The following is a 16987-nucleotide window of genomic DNA, read 5'->3' as shown; positions in this document are numbered from 1 at the left end:
TTTTCAATGTGCCTTTCTCACTTCTGTAACAATATCTGAAGCAATGGTTTAGCAAATGAGTCTGATTGCACTTTTACAGAAAACTGTCAATTTCTATACACACTTATATTCCTCAAGCTCATTCAGGAGCCTGAAACTAAGTATGCTGTCTCCACATTTATATAATACACTCATACTTCTGTACGAGTGTATAATTAAAGGGACAGGTACATTCAAATAGGCAAGAATTAATAAATGACATGTAAGACAACATGTTTGCCTTGGTTCAAAAACCTGTTTTTTGTGCAAAAAGGGGCCAGGAAACAACATGATATTGACAGCTAAAAGGCAATTTGTTTTTTATTGTTGAGTACATTTTTAGCTTAAGTAAGCTGCTTAACCTAGTTGTAAAATATTGCCCCATTGAAACTGAAACAGACTTTGTCCAGCCTACTTTTGGATATATTTATTTACCTCTTTTAAAAAATAATTGACGATCTGGAATTTCACAAGGTGTTTGAAAATGGAGATTTAAACTATTCTTCTCTGTCTGTCTGACAAATAGGTCAGTCTCCTTGTTTGCATTTCTAAATACTGTTAAATAGTATCATAGAATCTTAAAGTTTTGTGACCTTAAAGATCATCTGTATGATCTACTTCCAACCCACAAATTATCACCTCTCATTTAATGGTGATGTCTTACTTATTTTTGTTCAAATTTGGCAATGTGTTTGCAGTCCATATGTGACGCTGTATAATCCCAGCCTGTACAAATGGGATTGCTACTGGTGAAAATGACATGAATTTAGGATAAGTAATATTCTGAATCATGTTGTAGTGCTACTTAGAATATTGTAGTTACTCTTTGTAAATGTCTTGATTTGTCACCATTTCTGTACTTGCCTACTGATCTCCACTGCTGTGAAGTGCTCATGTCAGGTGATAAGAAGCCTGAGACTACTCTTGTAATCCTTTTCTGTTCAAGTCTGATTCAGGACTTGATACTCCAGACACTTTTGAGGTAATGACATTGCAGCAGTCAAGGCAGACACTTGAAATGCTTTTTACACTGTTTCTTAATAGGAAGTTAATGTAATATTTAATTTCTTTGTGATCATAACTTATGTAGACTAGAACAGAATTTTTCTAGGTGAGCTGGGGATTAAATTTTAGAATCTTAACTGGCCCTACTGTTCTACTTGCAATGGGATTATTAACTTTTTTTTCATTTGAGCCACATTACTGCTACAGGCTACTTAGCTACATAATGTTTCTCACAGTTACTTTGTCCTTTTAAAACAAAGTAAAATTTAGTTGTTGTGGTCTTTTTCTGTGAATTGGTCTCATGCATTTTAGAAGAATCCTAGTGAAGATAACTAATCTAGAAATGTGAGAAATTTGTCTATAGGAGTGAGAAACAAGCTATTATTGATTCTTCTGTAATAAAAATGAGTTTATCTCTAAGCTGAAAAAGAATTTTAGATTATTACTGGCATACTTGTCTTGATGCAGAAGAATATACTCAGTGGGGTGAATTCATATACAGCCTAGTATTTCTCAAACTTCCATTTGTTTTCTGTCTTAGCTTGTACTTTTTCATGTTTTCTCTTATGTTGTTGTTTCTGGTTTGATAGAAATACTGATTGAGAAGTAAAATTCTTCTTAGGTGAATTTAGAGATTGTTGCATATGGATAGTACTGGAATTTTTTAAAGAGAAATGTTTTCAATCAAGATCATGAACTTAAGCTTTTGATTTTGTTACTGGTTTTTTGTTGTTTTTTCCTTGCTAGCCATGACAGAACAATGCAAGATATTGTTTACAAACTTGTGCCAGGCCTCCAAGAAGGTAAGTTGTGGTGTGACCTTTTTAAAGGTCAGTTTGTACATACTTCTTTGATATTAAAAAAAAAAAAAAGTTTCAAGTGATGAAACAGGAGTCAGGGGGGCAACTGAGAAAAAATACAATGGAAAACCAGACTCTTTTACTTGTATAATTTTTAGCAATTAATTTGATTTCATACCTGTACTAGCAGCAACTCAGTGTGGGGGTGTGGGAGGCAACATAGGATGTTTCTTCCAAAAGCAGTATTATGTAAAGCAGAATAATCATTCAGCTTTTGAATGTTGCCATACCATAACTTTAATTTGTTTCTGTTAAACTGTATACCTGTTGTGCAAGCTTTCTAGACTTCTCAGAGGTAAAATGCAATTTTTAAATGCTTTTGGTTTCTGCTATTTTGAGAGTTCTTTCATATTAGAAAACTTTCAATTACTGTTTTCATAATCCTCTTTGACGCTAGATCTGTTAGACTAAAGAAATACTTTATAAATATTACTCAATGGATTTTTTTTGTCTTAACGTATGTTAAAACTTTCATTTAAATGGACTAGTTTAATCTATTGAAGCTGCTTTTTAACCAGAACATTTTCAAACATCAGTGTGATTAAATAGATACTTAAAAAATATTTTTGGGATATTGAAAATGAGAACGATGAATAAAAATTCAAAAGCAATGTTTTGACTGAAATACGGTCATATTCAAAATAGGGAATATTCAAAATTAGCTGCTAATTTAAAATAAGTATTTTAAATTCCATCTCATTCTAGCAGTAATAATATAGTAGTAATTATACAGATAACTCTATGCTTTTATAATTCTGAAAAATAAGATTAGGCATAACTTGATGCGATAGGAGACATAGAGGACAGTAAATAATGACACCACCACCACTTGTTGCTAATCCTTAAGTGGGAAGGGATTTGGAATAACTTCATAAATATTGCATTAGAACTTTATTACAGGGATTAATATTTGCAATTTTAAACAGCGGAAATGAAAAAGCAGAGGGAGTTTTATCACAAACTGGGCATGGAAGTTCCAGGGGACATCAAAGGGGAGACATGCTCTACAAAACAGCACCTAGATTCTCATCGAAATGGTAAATAGTCCTTTATTTATTCTGTCTTTGGTGGGTGACATATAGTAAATTGATAAACAGATCTGTTGGAAGTCTGTGCCCAGTGGGTATATTACAGTCATAATTGTTTCCTAACAGCGAGGAATAGAGGCAGCATAGGATTGTTGCCTTGTCCCTTATTTGTGCGTGGAATTTTTGGTTTTAGCTGTTAATAGCATGTTGCTTGTGGCAAAGTTGGTCTCTGTAGTAGTGCCTACATGGAGACTGTGAAATGACCCAGCTTCTGGGCTGCTAGCAGCTGAACTCCGTAGGTGTTCTCCTCTTTCATGTTATGGGCTGTTGCCTGCAAGTGTTGCTTGAGCCAATAAGGACAATTTGGGAATAGCAAAGCTTTTTCTATACTGTGGTCCTGAATTGTGCTGTTTTAATTGTATTAGCACGGTAAGCTGCTGCTGAGTATATCTGGGGTTTATATATGAAGATAATATATATGTATCCCATATATCTGGGTTTTTTTATCTAAGGTGAAACTAAAGCAGATGAAAATATAAATAAAGAAACTTCGGAGGAAAAACAGGAAGAAGATAATGACTACCACCGAAGTGATGAACAGGTGGGCTCATAGGGCATGCTCTAGTTTTATCTTGTGTTTTAGCTGTTGGGTTTTGGTAAGGTAACTTTGATTATCTAACAGAGAAGAAAATAAGCTTCTTTCAAGTTACTTTTTCTGTTCTCTGATACAAACACAATGCTGTTTGGGCAATGCTTTTCTGTAAGCATAAGGTTTTACCTTTGGGTTTTGACAGGAATAGAGAATATGTTCAAATCTTCATGCAAATTTTTTTATAGTTCTGACTGTTTATGAGTCTTCAAAGTTTGCTGTCAAAACAAATTTGTGTAATTTTCTACCTTCTACAGGAGTGTACCCTAGTGTCACCATGATACATTATATGGATAATTATGAATTAAACCTCTGGCACTGTTAACACATTCAGTGCAGGTAGCTCAGGGTGCAGCTGCAGTGGGAGCTGCAGGCTGAGTCTGGGTGGGAGCCAGAGGCCATGAACTGCCAGCCCTTGGTACAGGAAAGGGCACAGGGAGCTGTGGCAGCAGGCTGGGGACTGGACATTGAGGCACAGCAGGAGCTGAGACTCCCAGGCTTTGGTGCTGTGAGGGTACGAAAGCCCAGGGGTTCCTTTGTTCAGGGCCCCTTCTCAGAGGCACCAGCTGGAGCTGTTGTTATTTACTTACTGCACCATGATTAAGCTATTTGAAGGACCTGGGTGTCTGAGAATCTGCTGTGGGAAACCTGGGGTTGAGCTGGTAAGGAGTCCTGGTCTGAATGTGAGTGTGAGGGGTGTAGCAGTGAAAGGGCTTCAGTCCCAGCTTAGGTGATGTGAATGTGACAGCCAGAGTGGCTCCTGGATGGTCAGGCAGCTTTCCTTAACAGCACTCTTACTAACTTATTATATATTTTGTTTTCAGCCTTTAATACGAAGCCAGTATTGGCCCTGTATCATAAAAATATCATAAAAGCAGGGAACCCTATTGTTAAGTTCTAAACACAAAGCTTGTTTGAACTCCCTTTTGTATAAACAAGCCATGCCTTTTATGTTTTCTGGTTATGTGTGTCCAGAGTAACTTTAGCTTGGGTTAATTTTCTTCTCAGTTGCCACGTAAGAGAACTTTCAAAGGGATTGTACTTGGTAGTAGATCCTCCTAATGCAATATAAGCAAACCATCACAAAAAGTTTAGACTGTAATGAGTAGCTGGATGGGAAAAGAAGTGAGAATTTGAAATATTTGCCATATCATCTGTATTCATTCTTTTTAAACATGCTAAAATTAAACTAGATTAGCATTTGCATTAACTGCAAGAAATTAAGTTAGAAGCAATCATTAAGAATTGAAAATGGTTTTCTTATTATTTTCTTGCTCTAGCTTTTAACATATGGTCCTCTTAAGATATTGACAACCTATGAATTTTGACTGAAGCAGCATTGTTCCAACATCAAAAATTACTACTTGAACATTTTTGTCTTATTACTTACCACTCAGCTTACGAAATCTTAGAAAACCTTGTTTTCTTACTAGGCATTTCAGTTTAAAGAACACTAGTACTGTAGTTCACTGTATTGGATTAATAAAAATTGCATGTGGAGTACATAATGGGGACCGCAGACAATTATTGCAGCCAACACTTGATTTTTTTGCCTGTTCCTGAAGGTAAGCATCTGCTTGGAGTGCAATAGCAGCAAACTGCGTGGATTGAAACGAAAATGGATTCGTTGCTCCGCACAAGCAACAGTCTTGCATCTAAAGAAGTTCATTGCCAAAAAACTCAACCTTTCTTCTTTTAATGAGGTAATATTTGAATTTTAAAAAATAAGCTTACAGATATGAAAACTTGAAAGGGATGAGCTTGTTCCTTTGCAAAAGGATGTCTTTTCATTCTGATTTTATTTTCAGAAAACAGAAGCATACACTGTTTCTTGAATTATATGTTATATGCCGATTTTCTTGTCCTTTCTTGGGTCTGTACAGGACTTTCCACTTAGTTTGTAGTGCATATTTTCAAGTGCATTTATAGATAGTTGAGCAAAAAAGGCTTGGTTGTGTGCTTCCACATGTGTTAAAATGGACTCTGGCAAGATGACATGTTTGGTAGATTGTAGTTGAGTTTATCCCCAGCATTTGCACTCTACAGGGGCCAGACAGAAGCCAGCACTTCAGCACTGAAGCGTAGTTGAAGAGAAAGCACCACAAATACATTGTTCTTTCCTGTGCTCTTAGTGAAGCTCAGTCTGAAGTTGCTGCCTACCACAACCAGAGTCTTTGCAGGGTATCATGGGAATAATTTAAGTTGAAAGGTACAGTAGGAAAGAAAGTTCAAATACTTTGAACTTCTCCTAGACCAGATTCAAAAATTTAAAGTGGCAAACTATGAATGTAACCCCTGTTTATCACTTGGCTGGATCTTGGTAACAGTTTCTGGACATCTCTGTTGACTCGCAGCTTGACATCTCTGAATTCTATATTATGACACTGATTCACTGAATTTTATTAAGACATTTCATTCAAATCAAATCATGTGCTTGCTAGACCAGTGTGTCAACACCTTGCTGCTCAAACTTGTCAACAGCCAATTTGCATCTCTATCACTTTTCCTTCATAGCTTCTGTACGTTTCAAACTAACACTCTCTTTATCTTATATCTTATAAGATATGTATATATATATATATATATATATCTTATCTTATATCCCCAAACTCTGCCAGTCTTCCTGAAACAAAACCATGTGTCCTGTCTTGTCATCAGCTAGCTCAGAGGTGGCTGACTCCTGGCTTTAGCCCAGCAGCTGCATAGCTACAAGGAATGTTTCAAAAGGGTTTTTAAAATATATTCTTTTGGTATATGCATGTGTAAGCCCTCCAATGCAGTGTGCCAAGATGTGAGTTAAAAATCTACTTAGTTTCTATTGAACTTTTCTGGAGTACTGTTTATTTCTTTGTTAACCCTTTCTGCCTTCTTAAAAAGTGTAATTGTTGTACCAGTACCAAGTAACATAGAAGGAGAATTTGAACTTGTGGTTACTTGGTTGCTTGATACAGACTATTCCAGGTTTGAGTTACTGCCATGTAAGTAGACTGCATACACATTCAGGCCTTTCTGAGCTATGGAGTAAAGCATAGTAACACAAGCCAACTTGGTGGAACTTGCTGTTTTCATACACGTTCCCTGGTTTTATCATGTTCAGATATTGTAGTTGAGCTGATTAGTAGTGATATGATCCTCCTTTTATGTTGAGGTCTTCCCTGTTTCTAATATAAAGATTCTTTAAAGTGGATATAGAAAACAAAAAATACTTGTTGAGTATCTGTAAAACCCCTGTAAATATAGCATATAAGTATATGGCAGACAGTGTTTTTTAATAAAAGTCTGTCCTTGTAACAATGCTATCTGACTGGTGTTAGCTAAAAAAAAATTCATAGTATGCTATATAACAGCTCTCTTTGACATTTCTGTCCCCTTGTTCATGTATTCAACCTTATCAAAAGATTGTAAAGATTTCAGCAAAGGACCTTAGTACTACTTGTGAAGATAAACATTAAATCCATATCATACTATATTTCTTAGGCAGGCATTGACATGGTCTTTCAGTTCTGTATGTTGAGAACAGATATTATCTTCATTCCTGGTATGATTTTTTGTCTGCAGGCCAACTTCAGGATTACCAGTTCAGTATCTTCAAAGAAAAAAGTCTTGTCAAATGTGTAGTATTATGTGAAATATGCTGTTTGGTCCCAGTGAATTAACTGTCACCTTTATTTTGTCAGCTGGACATATTATGCAATGAAGAGATTCTTGGCAAGGACCATACGCTCAAGTTTGTAGTTGTTACTAGATGGAGATTTAAGGTATGACACAGTGATTCAATGTAAATCATGAAGTGGACAAATAAAATTCTTACAAAATAGCAATAATTTGGAACTATACTGCAGTATACATTTATAGAAGGTACTTTTAGTAATATTTACTACAATATCCTTGGGCACCAAGTATTTATTTGTTTCTAGTAAATGAAGGAAAGGAGAATTAAGTATTTGTTGCAAGAGAACACTGCATTAGCTGTCAAATTGTTATCAAGTCTGTCAGAGGAAGTAGAAGCTACAAAATGTATTAATTTTAACCCTTTCAGGCAGTAAGAATGAGCAGCAGAACTGAACACTTAGGAGGGAAGTCAACACTGAACAGAATCAGTATATGTATACCTGGAGTTATTGGAACTAGAAGTTTGTATTTGTAATGCAAAAGCAACATATTCTAAGCATACAGTGTACACTGAGGTGAAATCGCTCAGTGGCTTTGGATGCATATCTAGAAGAGGTCCATGTGGGAGTAAAGTATTTTTCTATTTTGGAATTACAAAATAATTGGCATGTGTAAGAGTCACAGGATAAAGTCAATGTATGTTAAAAATGCAGAGATGTCACATGTGAAATCCTGCTGGAATCTGTTTCATATGGTGTTTCTGAATGACCTGGAAATGGATCTGAGTAGTTCATTACCAGTGCAGTGACATCATTGTCATTAATTAAGTTAGTGACAGATTGATGATAAAGTATTAGATTAAGTCTTTACAGTTCTGAGTGACAGACACCTGAAGTTAAATGTAGGTGTAGATAAAATGCAAACGTTAGGGTTTCGTGGTGTCACAGAGAGCATCAAACTGATGTGCATCTGTACAGTCTACTCTTCACCTGTGAGAGATCTGTGTAATTGTGAGTCATGTGGAAAGCAGAATTGTAAACTGCCTTCCTAAGTGAAAGAGGTGGTGGATGTAAAATGGAACTGAGACAAGGAAGGTCCAGAACATACAAGCTGAAGTAATTGTTTTTATGAGACACAGAAGTCCATGGTGCAGGCTCTTGTGGTTGTTGAAGTTTGCCTATTTGTAAAAAAAATCAACAGATGCTTTCACAGAAGAGGAATAAGTGAGAGCTATTAAATGTGAAGTACTACATACTTCAATGTTGCTTTCTAGACATCCCTTACTTAGGGAGTTTTCAAAGATAGACAGATCTGCTCCTGAGATAAAGGGGAAAGGGTTCTTTATCACTTGTTTGAGTCCCACAGATGAAGTTGTACCTTTAATTTGTCTTGGTGATTTTTTTTACTGATCAGATAGTGCTCTTGCCTTTAATTGAAGCTTTAGTTTATGACACAGCTTTTCCTGCTGAACAGATTAGTTCTGGATTTGTTTCTTAACTTACTGGTATTTCTGTCTTGCAGAAAGCACCTCTACTGCTACATTATAGACCCAAAATGGACTTGCTGTAAGGGAACTTTACTGTCCTTCTGGACAGAGCTTTTTGCAGAGACTATCATCTGGCACCTTCTTAGTGCATCACTAATCACATGACACAAACCAGCTGAATAATTTTGGAAGACTGGAGGGCTTTCATAGTGGGCTGTCCTGAATATTTCTTCTAGGGATGTGTTACCTAGACTTCTGGGCAGACAATATTTATACTTTTTTTGTACGGAAGAAAGAAGTTTCAACTCAGCAAGACACTACCAGCATTAAGTTTACAGATACTGAAAACACTTCACAGTTCCATGTAGCTCAGCCTGATTTGTCTCTTACAGTTACACACAGAAAAAAAAGTTTGAGTGTTGTGGGGTGATATAAATGTGTTGCTTTTGAGACCAAGTTGCATTTAGTTACTTCTTGCATTCTAAATCTTTAAAAACTATATTTTTGCAAAGTGTTATTGTCTTATATAGTATGCCTGATTGCATTGGCTTTATTGAAGTTATTCTGTAGAGCATTGAACATACCTGATAATACAGTGACTGGTGATAATTTATTATGCTGCATTGAAAACTTAAGAAAATCTGGGAAACTGGTAAATTTGTCATTTTTGCCCAGTTATTGCTCTCCTCACCTTGTGTTTTAATAAAGTTTTGATACTTCTGTGTACATGTTAATTTGGTAAGACAAATAGAAATAATTTCAGTTGATTTTAATGTGCTGTGATATATATTTTGCTATGGTATGAATTGCACCACGTAATGACAAATACTCACAAGTGCTAGATTTGTGAATTTCTTAAAAAATAAACATTTCTTATGTATTTGTGGCTTGCAGAAATCAGTTTTTAATTTAGAGAGAATTTGCTATCACTAGCTATTGAAACGGTGGCTCTTGGACAACTTTGGGAGTATTGCAGATTTTTCATTTCACTGATTAAAACTTTCAGGCAGCTTTAAATTTCTTTGGCTGTTTTCTTATGAAACCATAGCACTTTCCTTAATGCAATTCGTAGCTTACATGGGGTGGGGAGGAAGGGAGAGTCAAGACAAGATTATTTTAGCACCTTTTGGCCTTAACTAGTAATTTTGCTTGCGTCAGCCCTAATGGATGCAAGGTAATACACATTAATATATGTTTGGGTACATACATCTATATACACATGTAACTATGTATGTTATAGAAAGCACCCTCAATGGCACTTAGCAGGGCTCACTGCACTTTTTTGTAAGACTTTTGGAAACAATTGACTTTTAAAAAAATGTAGTTGAAAGTGATTTCTGCAAGCTATATCCACCATGTATCATCCATAGTACAATTGTAAGAACATTTGTCTGGCGCAGGTGTGAAGTCACTGAAAACAGTGTATGCCCTATTATTGCCAGCTGGAAATAGATAACCTTATTTTTGGGAGAGTTTTCCTGTCAGCTGAAAATGCTAGTTGCTATTCATATTATTAAACCCTATTATTTTTTGATAAATTGTCTTAGGATAAGAAGCCCTGCTTCCTCTTGCTGTGCTCCTTTGCTTCTTCTGCTAGAAAGTGATACTTGGTAACCAGAAGCTGATTCTGCAAGAGATTTATCTAAGCATTTTAAATATTCTTCCCTCTTGAGTTTTCAAAGCGCTACATTTCTCAGTACATTTCCCTTAATTTTATCTCTGGAGTCTTCAGTTCTCCTTTCCCAGCTCTGCTGCTGCTTGTGCTTACTTTTGACAACAGGGCTCCTTTTTGATTACAGTCACAGATGTGAGTAGGAAGAAAATGAAAAAAAAAAAAAAATGTGAGCAGAGAATGAAAGGGAGCCTCCTAAATTGCAGAGATGGAAAGGAGAGCCACACAAAGGCTAGAACATGCTGCTGTCCTTGTGGGTGAAAGTCTAAGATAACTGCATTTGAATGTTTAGGTTACGCAGAACTCCACATCTGGGTATTTGTGTGCATGTCTGTGATTCATGGAATCAAATCTGGCTCTGATTCTGTCTTGCTGTTTCTGTATTTTCAGCTCTTTTTTCTGTCTTTAGCATTACTTGATCTGGCAGAAAAGAACAAACAAGATCACGTGTCTACCATGTTTAAAACTTTCCATGAAAGCAGTCAATGCAGGTGGTATAGATGTGTACACAAGCTGACATACTGGGCCTCTCTGGAGCTGTTTCTTACGTGATTGTTGCTGTTCTAGTGTAAATAAGAGACTGGCTTTGCCACTGAGGCCCTGAGAATGTGGACAGGACTGTAAGGGTCCCAGCGCTGTGCACCCAGAGTATACACACCGTGGCTGTACCTGATGTAGACATTAAACTAAAGCTGCCAGACAGCATTCTGATTAACCACCTTAATCAGAATATATATATATATATACATACACACACAAACAAAAATATATATACATATACACATATAAATGAGATCTGTCTACCTCAAGTGTGTGTACTGCAGAAAACTTTTGTATGACTAGATATTGACGCAGTGCTGTTAAAGTACATCGGGATTTAATTTCTTCCTTGTGTACTTGAGCAACTGAGAAATTAATTACAAACACAAATTCAGAAGCCTTTCAAATCTATCTCTTGCTGGAACAACTTACAATACAAAACATATAAGTTTATAACCATCTTTAGGATCACTTGAATTTGTTATGGTGCTATCAGTATATAGAAAACTCTGCCAGTATTAATACCTATAGCTGGGGTTTTTGCTTGTAATTGTGTGTAACTGCTTTTGCAATGTGTTTAATCTGATAAAACCGCACCAGTAAAAAAAAAAAAAAAAACAGAAAAAAAAAATAAAACCAAACAACAAAAAACCCCCAAACCAACAAAAAACCCCAAAGTTACTCAGTTGTTTTTCTAAATCACATGTGATAACATCTTCACTACAAAAATTGCCTTCAGGAGTGGTGTGACTGTGTCTGTACCATATGTTAGTCTCACTAAAAGACTACAGTGTAGAGCAAGGTCTTCTTTGGGTCAGAGCCTTGTTTAATTTCTGTGACACTTAAGAGACAATTTATATAAAGATTATATTGGGTAAAGTAACCCTGATACTGTTGAAAATTGGACAGAAATTTGGACTTGGCCATAGATATTTCTTAGTCCTGATGAGGTCATGGTAGTTGATTTTGGCTTTTGTGAAGATGCCATTACTGTGAAGTAGTTTTTACAATTACTGACGCTGGTAAATAGTTGCAGTAAGGAAGTATCTTGTTGCATTATCCTCAGCAGCAGTGAGACTGATGAATCACCTGGGCTTAGAGTCTCATTAAGTATACTTTCATTAAAAATAAAGAATTCAGATAGAATATATAATATTGAATTTAAATAAGATTTGGGGGTTTAAATTTTAACTTTATAAAATTATTTATTCTATTTTAAGCCTTCTGTCTTATTTTACCATCCAAGTATTTTTGGTTTTAGTGGTCCAGCTTTATTTACGGGCATATAAATTGAAATTGTAAGATGTTTTTATGAGCTTCTTCCTTTTACATTGAGTTTGAGTAGCTTTCATTTGTATGTTTTTGTTTTGTATGGATAAAGAGCATTACTTATGCTTTTGTGCAATAGGTTGGAAACATGCATTAATTAGGCTTACGTTTAAATTGTAAATGTAGCATCTACTTACCATTACTTTTAAAAGGAATGTAGATGGCTTTTCTCATTTGGGGGTGGGCATGTGTGTTTTATGCTTTGTTCCATTTTTTATTTTATGAGTGAAATGGGGGATTTAAAAATTTCTGTAAGTACAAGAACTATCTGTCAGCAATATTTTAAAATAAACGATCTTGCAAGAAACCTTAATGTGAATTGTGGAAGCAATCAACAAGACTTGCAGCCTATCTGAAAATGTTTTGTGCCATTGTTAGGTCTGGTATATTTGTGTACCATCACACCTGGGAATATTTTTTCTACTGGTTGTGCAATAGTATACACAACACTGTCACTCAGGAGATATGGGACCGTAAAAAATATCAGACTACAGCGAAGATGGTGCTATTTTTTCCAATAGGCTATGAGCCTTTGAAAGCTTATCTGGCTCTTATTGTCTTTATAACAACACAGTCCTAGGGGATTTACAGATTTTTTTTTTTTTCTACTAGATGATAAATATAACTTGCTATTTTACAGCATTCTGCATATTACATTGAGATAAATATAATAGGAAAAAGCCAACCGTCTGTACATCAGTGAGATGAAACTTAGGTACACATTCTGTACAGAAGGCTTTACTGAACAGAAAAATCAAGTTTCTACTTTTCCTCAGGTAATCACTTCGGTTTGGATGTTTTACTGAAAACATTAATGCCTAAAGTTGGCAACAGAACTTGTTCCACCCACAAGTCTCCTTACATAAGATACAATTAGATGTTACTTGGGTCTTGAGATCTATTTTTGAAGAAAAAGCTGCAGAGAACACTAAAGAACATGGAACAATGCTTCAATCTCTGCTGTCATCAACACTTGCAGTCGGGACAAAAATTACCTAGGAACTTGAGTCTTGTGGCAAGTCAACAGCTAATGTTTTACCTGTTTGTTTGTATACAAATTAAAGGTATGACTCTACTATTTGTTCCAAATTTTATCCTACTCAGAATATTTTGGAGGTCTTTTGAAACCACAATGACCTGTCCATGTCCTGGTGGTAGGGTAGGAACTAAATGTCCAATTCTATGAACATTTACATTGGTAACTTTGCTAATAACCTGGATGGTTCCACAGAAACCAGTGGGATCATTCATTCAAACAGAGGTATGGCTTAAGGAAGAACTCCTGAGTTTTGAGTACTGATATTCAACTATTTTTTTATTCTGTTATTTCTGTTTGAAATGGAAGGTATTGGTTTGATAGGTTCTTTAATTCAAGTGACTTATCTGAACAAAAGGAAAGTTTGTTCTTTCCTTCTGCAAACAGGATCATTTTGTAGTTAAGGGACAATTAGCCAGTGCAACCACTAAGCCTTTTATCCTCATACGTGGCATAATAAAGATTCTCGAACTGTCAGAGTGTAAAACCATATTTTTGGCTTAGCTTCATTCAAAAGTTTACAATTTTTTATGCTTTGTGTTGCTGTGTAATTTCTGTACTACTGGTGGCTAGTTTTGTCTGAATAAGCCTTTTGGGGATTAATGCTTAATGTTTTGATTTTATGATAGTGAAGCTTGTATCCAGTGTTTTGCCAATGAATATTATATGCTTGTTAATAAAAGCAGAGAAACTAACTGAAATGCTGTGTGGCTGAAAGTTTTTGTCCCATTCTCTCCTGGGAACATGAAGAGGTGGTAGTCATCGTATCACTGAATAAATGCAGTGTGACTGAGACAGAGGTGGTGTCACATTGCATTGTCATAAAATCTGCCTTTTACTTAAAACAGAAGGATGGCTGAAAGTACTACTCCACTGTAATGTCTGTGGCAAGTGTGTGTCAAATAACTGCTATACAGGAAATAAAATGGCTTCAGTCGCCAAGAGGGAAAACAGCATTATCCTGGTGTCTTTATGTACCTGGATAAAAAGGTACTTACCTGACTTGTTCCTTTCAACCTTATCCTTACAACCTTATCTGGTTGAGATATTAACAATGCAAAACAGTAGTTGAATTTCTTGCAGCCTCTGCATTACATTCAGTAATGCAGATGTTTAGCTTGTAAACTGCTCTACATGCTGAGAGGACATTACCTTTATTTATACACTTGGCTTGTCAGGAACTGCCAGCAACTCGGGGCTGCTTTGGAGTCAGTTTTATCCATACATGCATTTCTTATTTGCACTGATATTACCCATGTATAATTGTCCTTTATTGTATGGAAATTGTGAGGAAATAAGGATTTTGCCACTTACTAGCTTCATTTAAATGTCACTATGAGAGACAAACTGCAGAAAAGTCCCTTTGCCTGTGTATAGTCACTAAAAATTGAATGAAAATTAGCACTAATTCAGGAAGTGTTATATTTTGCAAGTCCTCCATGCCTTTATTATACGTGGTTTTAATGCTTACCTGAACTTTGTACTACTGGTTGCTTCCATCGATCTGTGAAGTAACCAGTGCTGGGCCTGGCTCCCTCCCTTTCCTGAACATGGTGTTATTCTGATAAATAAAGACTAAAAACTTCTATTTGACTGAAATTCCCAAGCATCACAAAAAGAAATTTTGCTAACAGTTGTGTTTGCTAGCCCTGAAAGCATAAAACTGCCCTGCAGCCAGTAGGAGCTAACTGCATTTTTTAACCCAGACAAAATACAATATGACAAAGTTTTTACTGGTATTTCTTACTTTATATGTAACTGATATTTTCTTATTTTGCTGATGACTATTCTGCTATTAAAAAATCATTACTTTGAGTGTACTACTTATTTTTGTGCAATAACTTCTTCCTTGGGATTAGAGCAGTCAGCTAAGAAATCCATATCATTTGAATATGTGCATTTAAGATAGATAAATTCAGCTGTTGAAACCCAGGTAGGCATAGTCACTCAGGATTCAATCGGTCATAAGTCAAGTTAGGCTTAATCCAGTGCTGCATATGAATAGAGGTACACTGCAGTGCAAATCCCTGTGTACCTCCAAAACAAGTCCCTGCGCATCTTTAATTTCCAACACCATCCTCATTTAGTTTGTTATATTCTTGATTTTTTTAGGCTTCCTTTTAATTAGTTTTTCTTCAAGGAAGTCAAGCAATGATCTGGCATTAGTGGTGAAAAATGCTTACAAGCATAGTCTGAGAGATTCAGCTGCTAAAAGGAAGATGTGGTCCACATCTATATAAATATTTCTAGTCTTTCACATGGCAATACACTTGCACTTGTCAGTATGTAGAGGTGTTTTACTGAAGGGCTTGAATTGGACATGTCTGTGCTTTGTGTATTTTGTCTAATGATTGCATGTGGATGTGTCCATGGAAATAAGAACAGAACAAAAATGAAAGCCATTGGCTTCAGTCCGAAGACTGATGGGGTGATTTCCATGAGGAGATGTTGCTGTTAAAGCCTTGTTTGTTGTTTCCTGCCCATGTCTGTAGTTTGCAATTGTTTCTTCACACACCTGAAGAAAGTGAAACTTCATTCTTATTAAATTCATTAAGGCTATTTGTTTGTTTTCTTCTTTGATGCAAAGTTCACTGTCCCTTGCCTGAATCCTTGTTCAAGAGAACACAATGGCTTTGATTCTGAGTGCTCCAAGGCTGCACCATATGACAGCTTCCATTGCTGTTGGGAACAGTACTGACTGCTGATGCAGCAAATAATGTCCTTACTTCTGATCTTTTCTACTGGTTCTCAGCGGGGTTCAGCATAGCAGAGCAGAAGTTCTGCTTTGGTGTATTTTGTAATACAATGTATTGTCCAAATGCTTCTGTTTTCCCATTTGAGCAATGCCTTTGTAACTAGCTGCAATGGATTGTATTAGCATTACTTGGATTATTGTTTAAATGCATTTTGCTGTTTACAGAAGTGCCTGGAACTAGTACAGAGTCAGGATGTCAGGTAGAATGTATCCCTTGGGCTGCTCTCACCTCTGGAAAAGAAAGGAATCTTTTCTCTGCTTCGTTTCAGTGTTAGACTGCAACTGCAACATCTGAGACTTGATAATTTCAATGGAAATGCTCAGCTTTGAGGGTCTCTCTAGATTTTATTGCAGCCATTGCAGTGGGCATTGCTTAAAAATTATCAGTGCTGATTTGAAACACAGACATTGGGTTATTTCTGGATCCTCTGCCACTGGCACCTCAACAGATCCTCTGTGTTGTGACTCAAGAGGAAACAAGCTCCTCATTCTGATGACTCGTCCCCTAGAAAACAAGCAGTCTCAACTCTGTACATTCTGATATGACAGGGACTGCTTTACCTTTTCTCTCTTCAAGAGCATTTTGAGATCAGAGTGTCCTTTACACACAAGGTTGGCTACTCAGGCTCACAAGGCCTCGCAAGTAATTTTGCTGTTTTTAATCAGAATGGCTGGAGGCTAAGCAGGTGCAAAGAGTTGCTCACAGGGCTGTGATGGGCACCTGGGGAACCTCACATTACCTTCAAGAAAGTTCTCAGATCTGAAATAGTAGATGGGTCCCACCTTCAGCATTTTTCATAGCTGTTTGTCTGATCTCTGAGGGTCCTTCTTAAGAAAGTGTGCTTTCAACTTGCCTTGGGCCTCATCCTCTTGCTTCATTGCCCTTGGTGGGTTGACTACTCATTTCTCCATTTTTCCCTGTTCAGTTACTCTGATCTGTGCCCCATTCGATGTTGCACATGCTGTTGTAAGTGATGCAGGTGGCAGTTCAGCTTCC

The 16987-nt window shown here is 36.4% G+C and overlaps 1 protein-coding gene across 8 annotated transcripts in view; it reads left to right on the top strand.

The window, feature by feature from the left end:
• PCGF3 (polycomb group ring finger 3) overlaps positions 1 to 13936 on the top strand; it is a 54428-nt gene extending 40492 nt beyond the window's left edge. For all 8 annotated transcript variants that reach the window (XM_077790026.1, XM_077790027.1, XM_021533879.2 and 5 more), the window contains 6 exons: positions 1771 to 1826; positions 2810 to 2920; positions 3424 to 3512; positions 5126 to 5263; positions 7238 to 7318; positions 8694 to 13936. In XM_077790026.1, the coding sequence (XP_077646152.1) occupies positions 1771 to 1826; positions 2810 to 2920; positions 3424 to 3512; positions 5126 to 5263; positions 7238 to 7318; positions 8694 to 8741 (523 nt within the window). In that variant the 3' untranslated portion in view covers positions 8742 to 13936. The remainder of the gene's footprint in view (positions 1 to 1770; positions 1827 to 2809; positions 2921 to 3423; positions 3513 to 5125; positions 5264 to 7237; positions 7319 to 8693) is intronic.
• Positions 13937 to 16987: the final 3051 nt, after the last annotated feature.

Source organism: Lonchura striata, chromosome Z (genome assembly GCF_046129695.1).
Source record: "Lonchura striata isolate bLonStr1 chromosome Z, bLonStr1.mat, whole genome shotgun sequence".
Classification (NCBI taxonomy): domain Eukaryota; kingdom Metazoa; phylum Chordata; class Aves; order Passeriformes; family Estrildidae; genus Lonchura; species Lonchura striata.
Note: the sequence above shows the minus strand (reverse complement) of the source record. Positions and strands in the feature narration are given on the sequence as shown.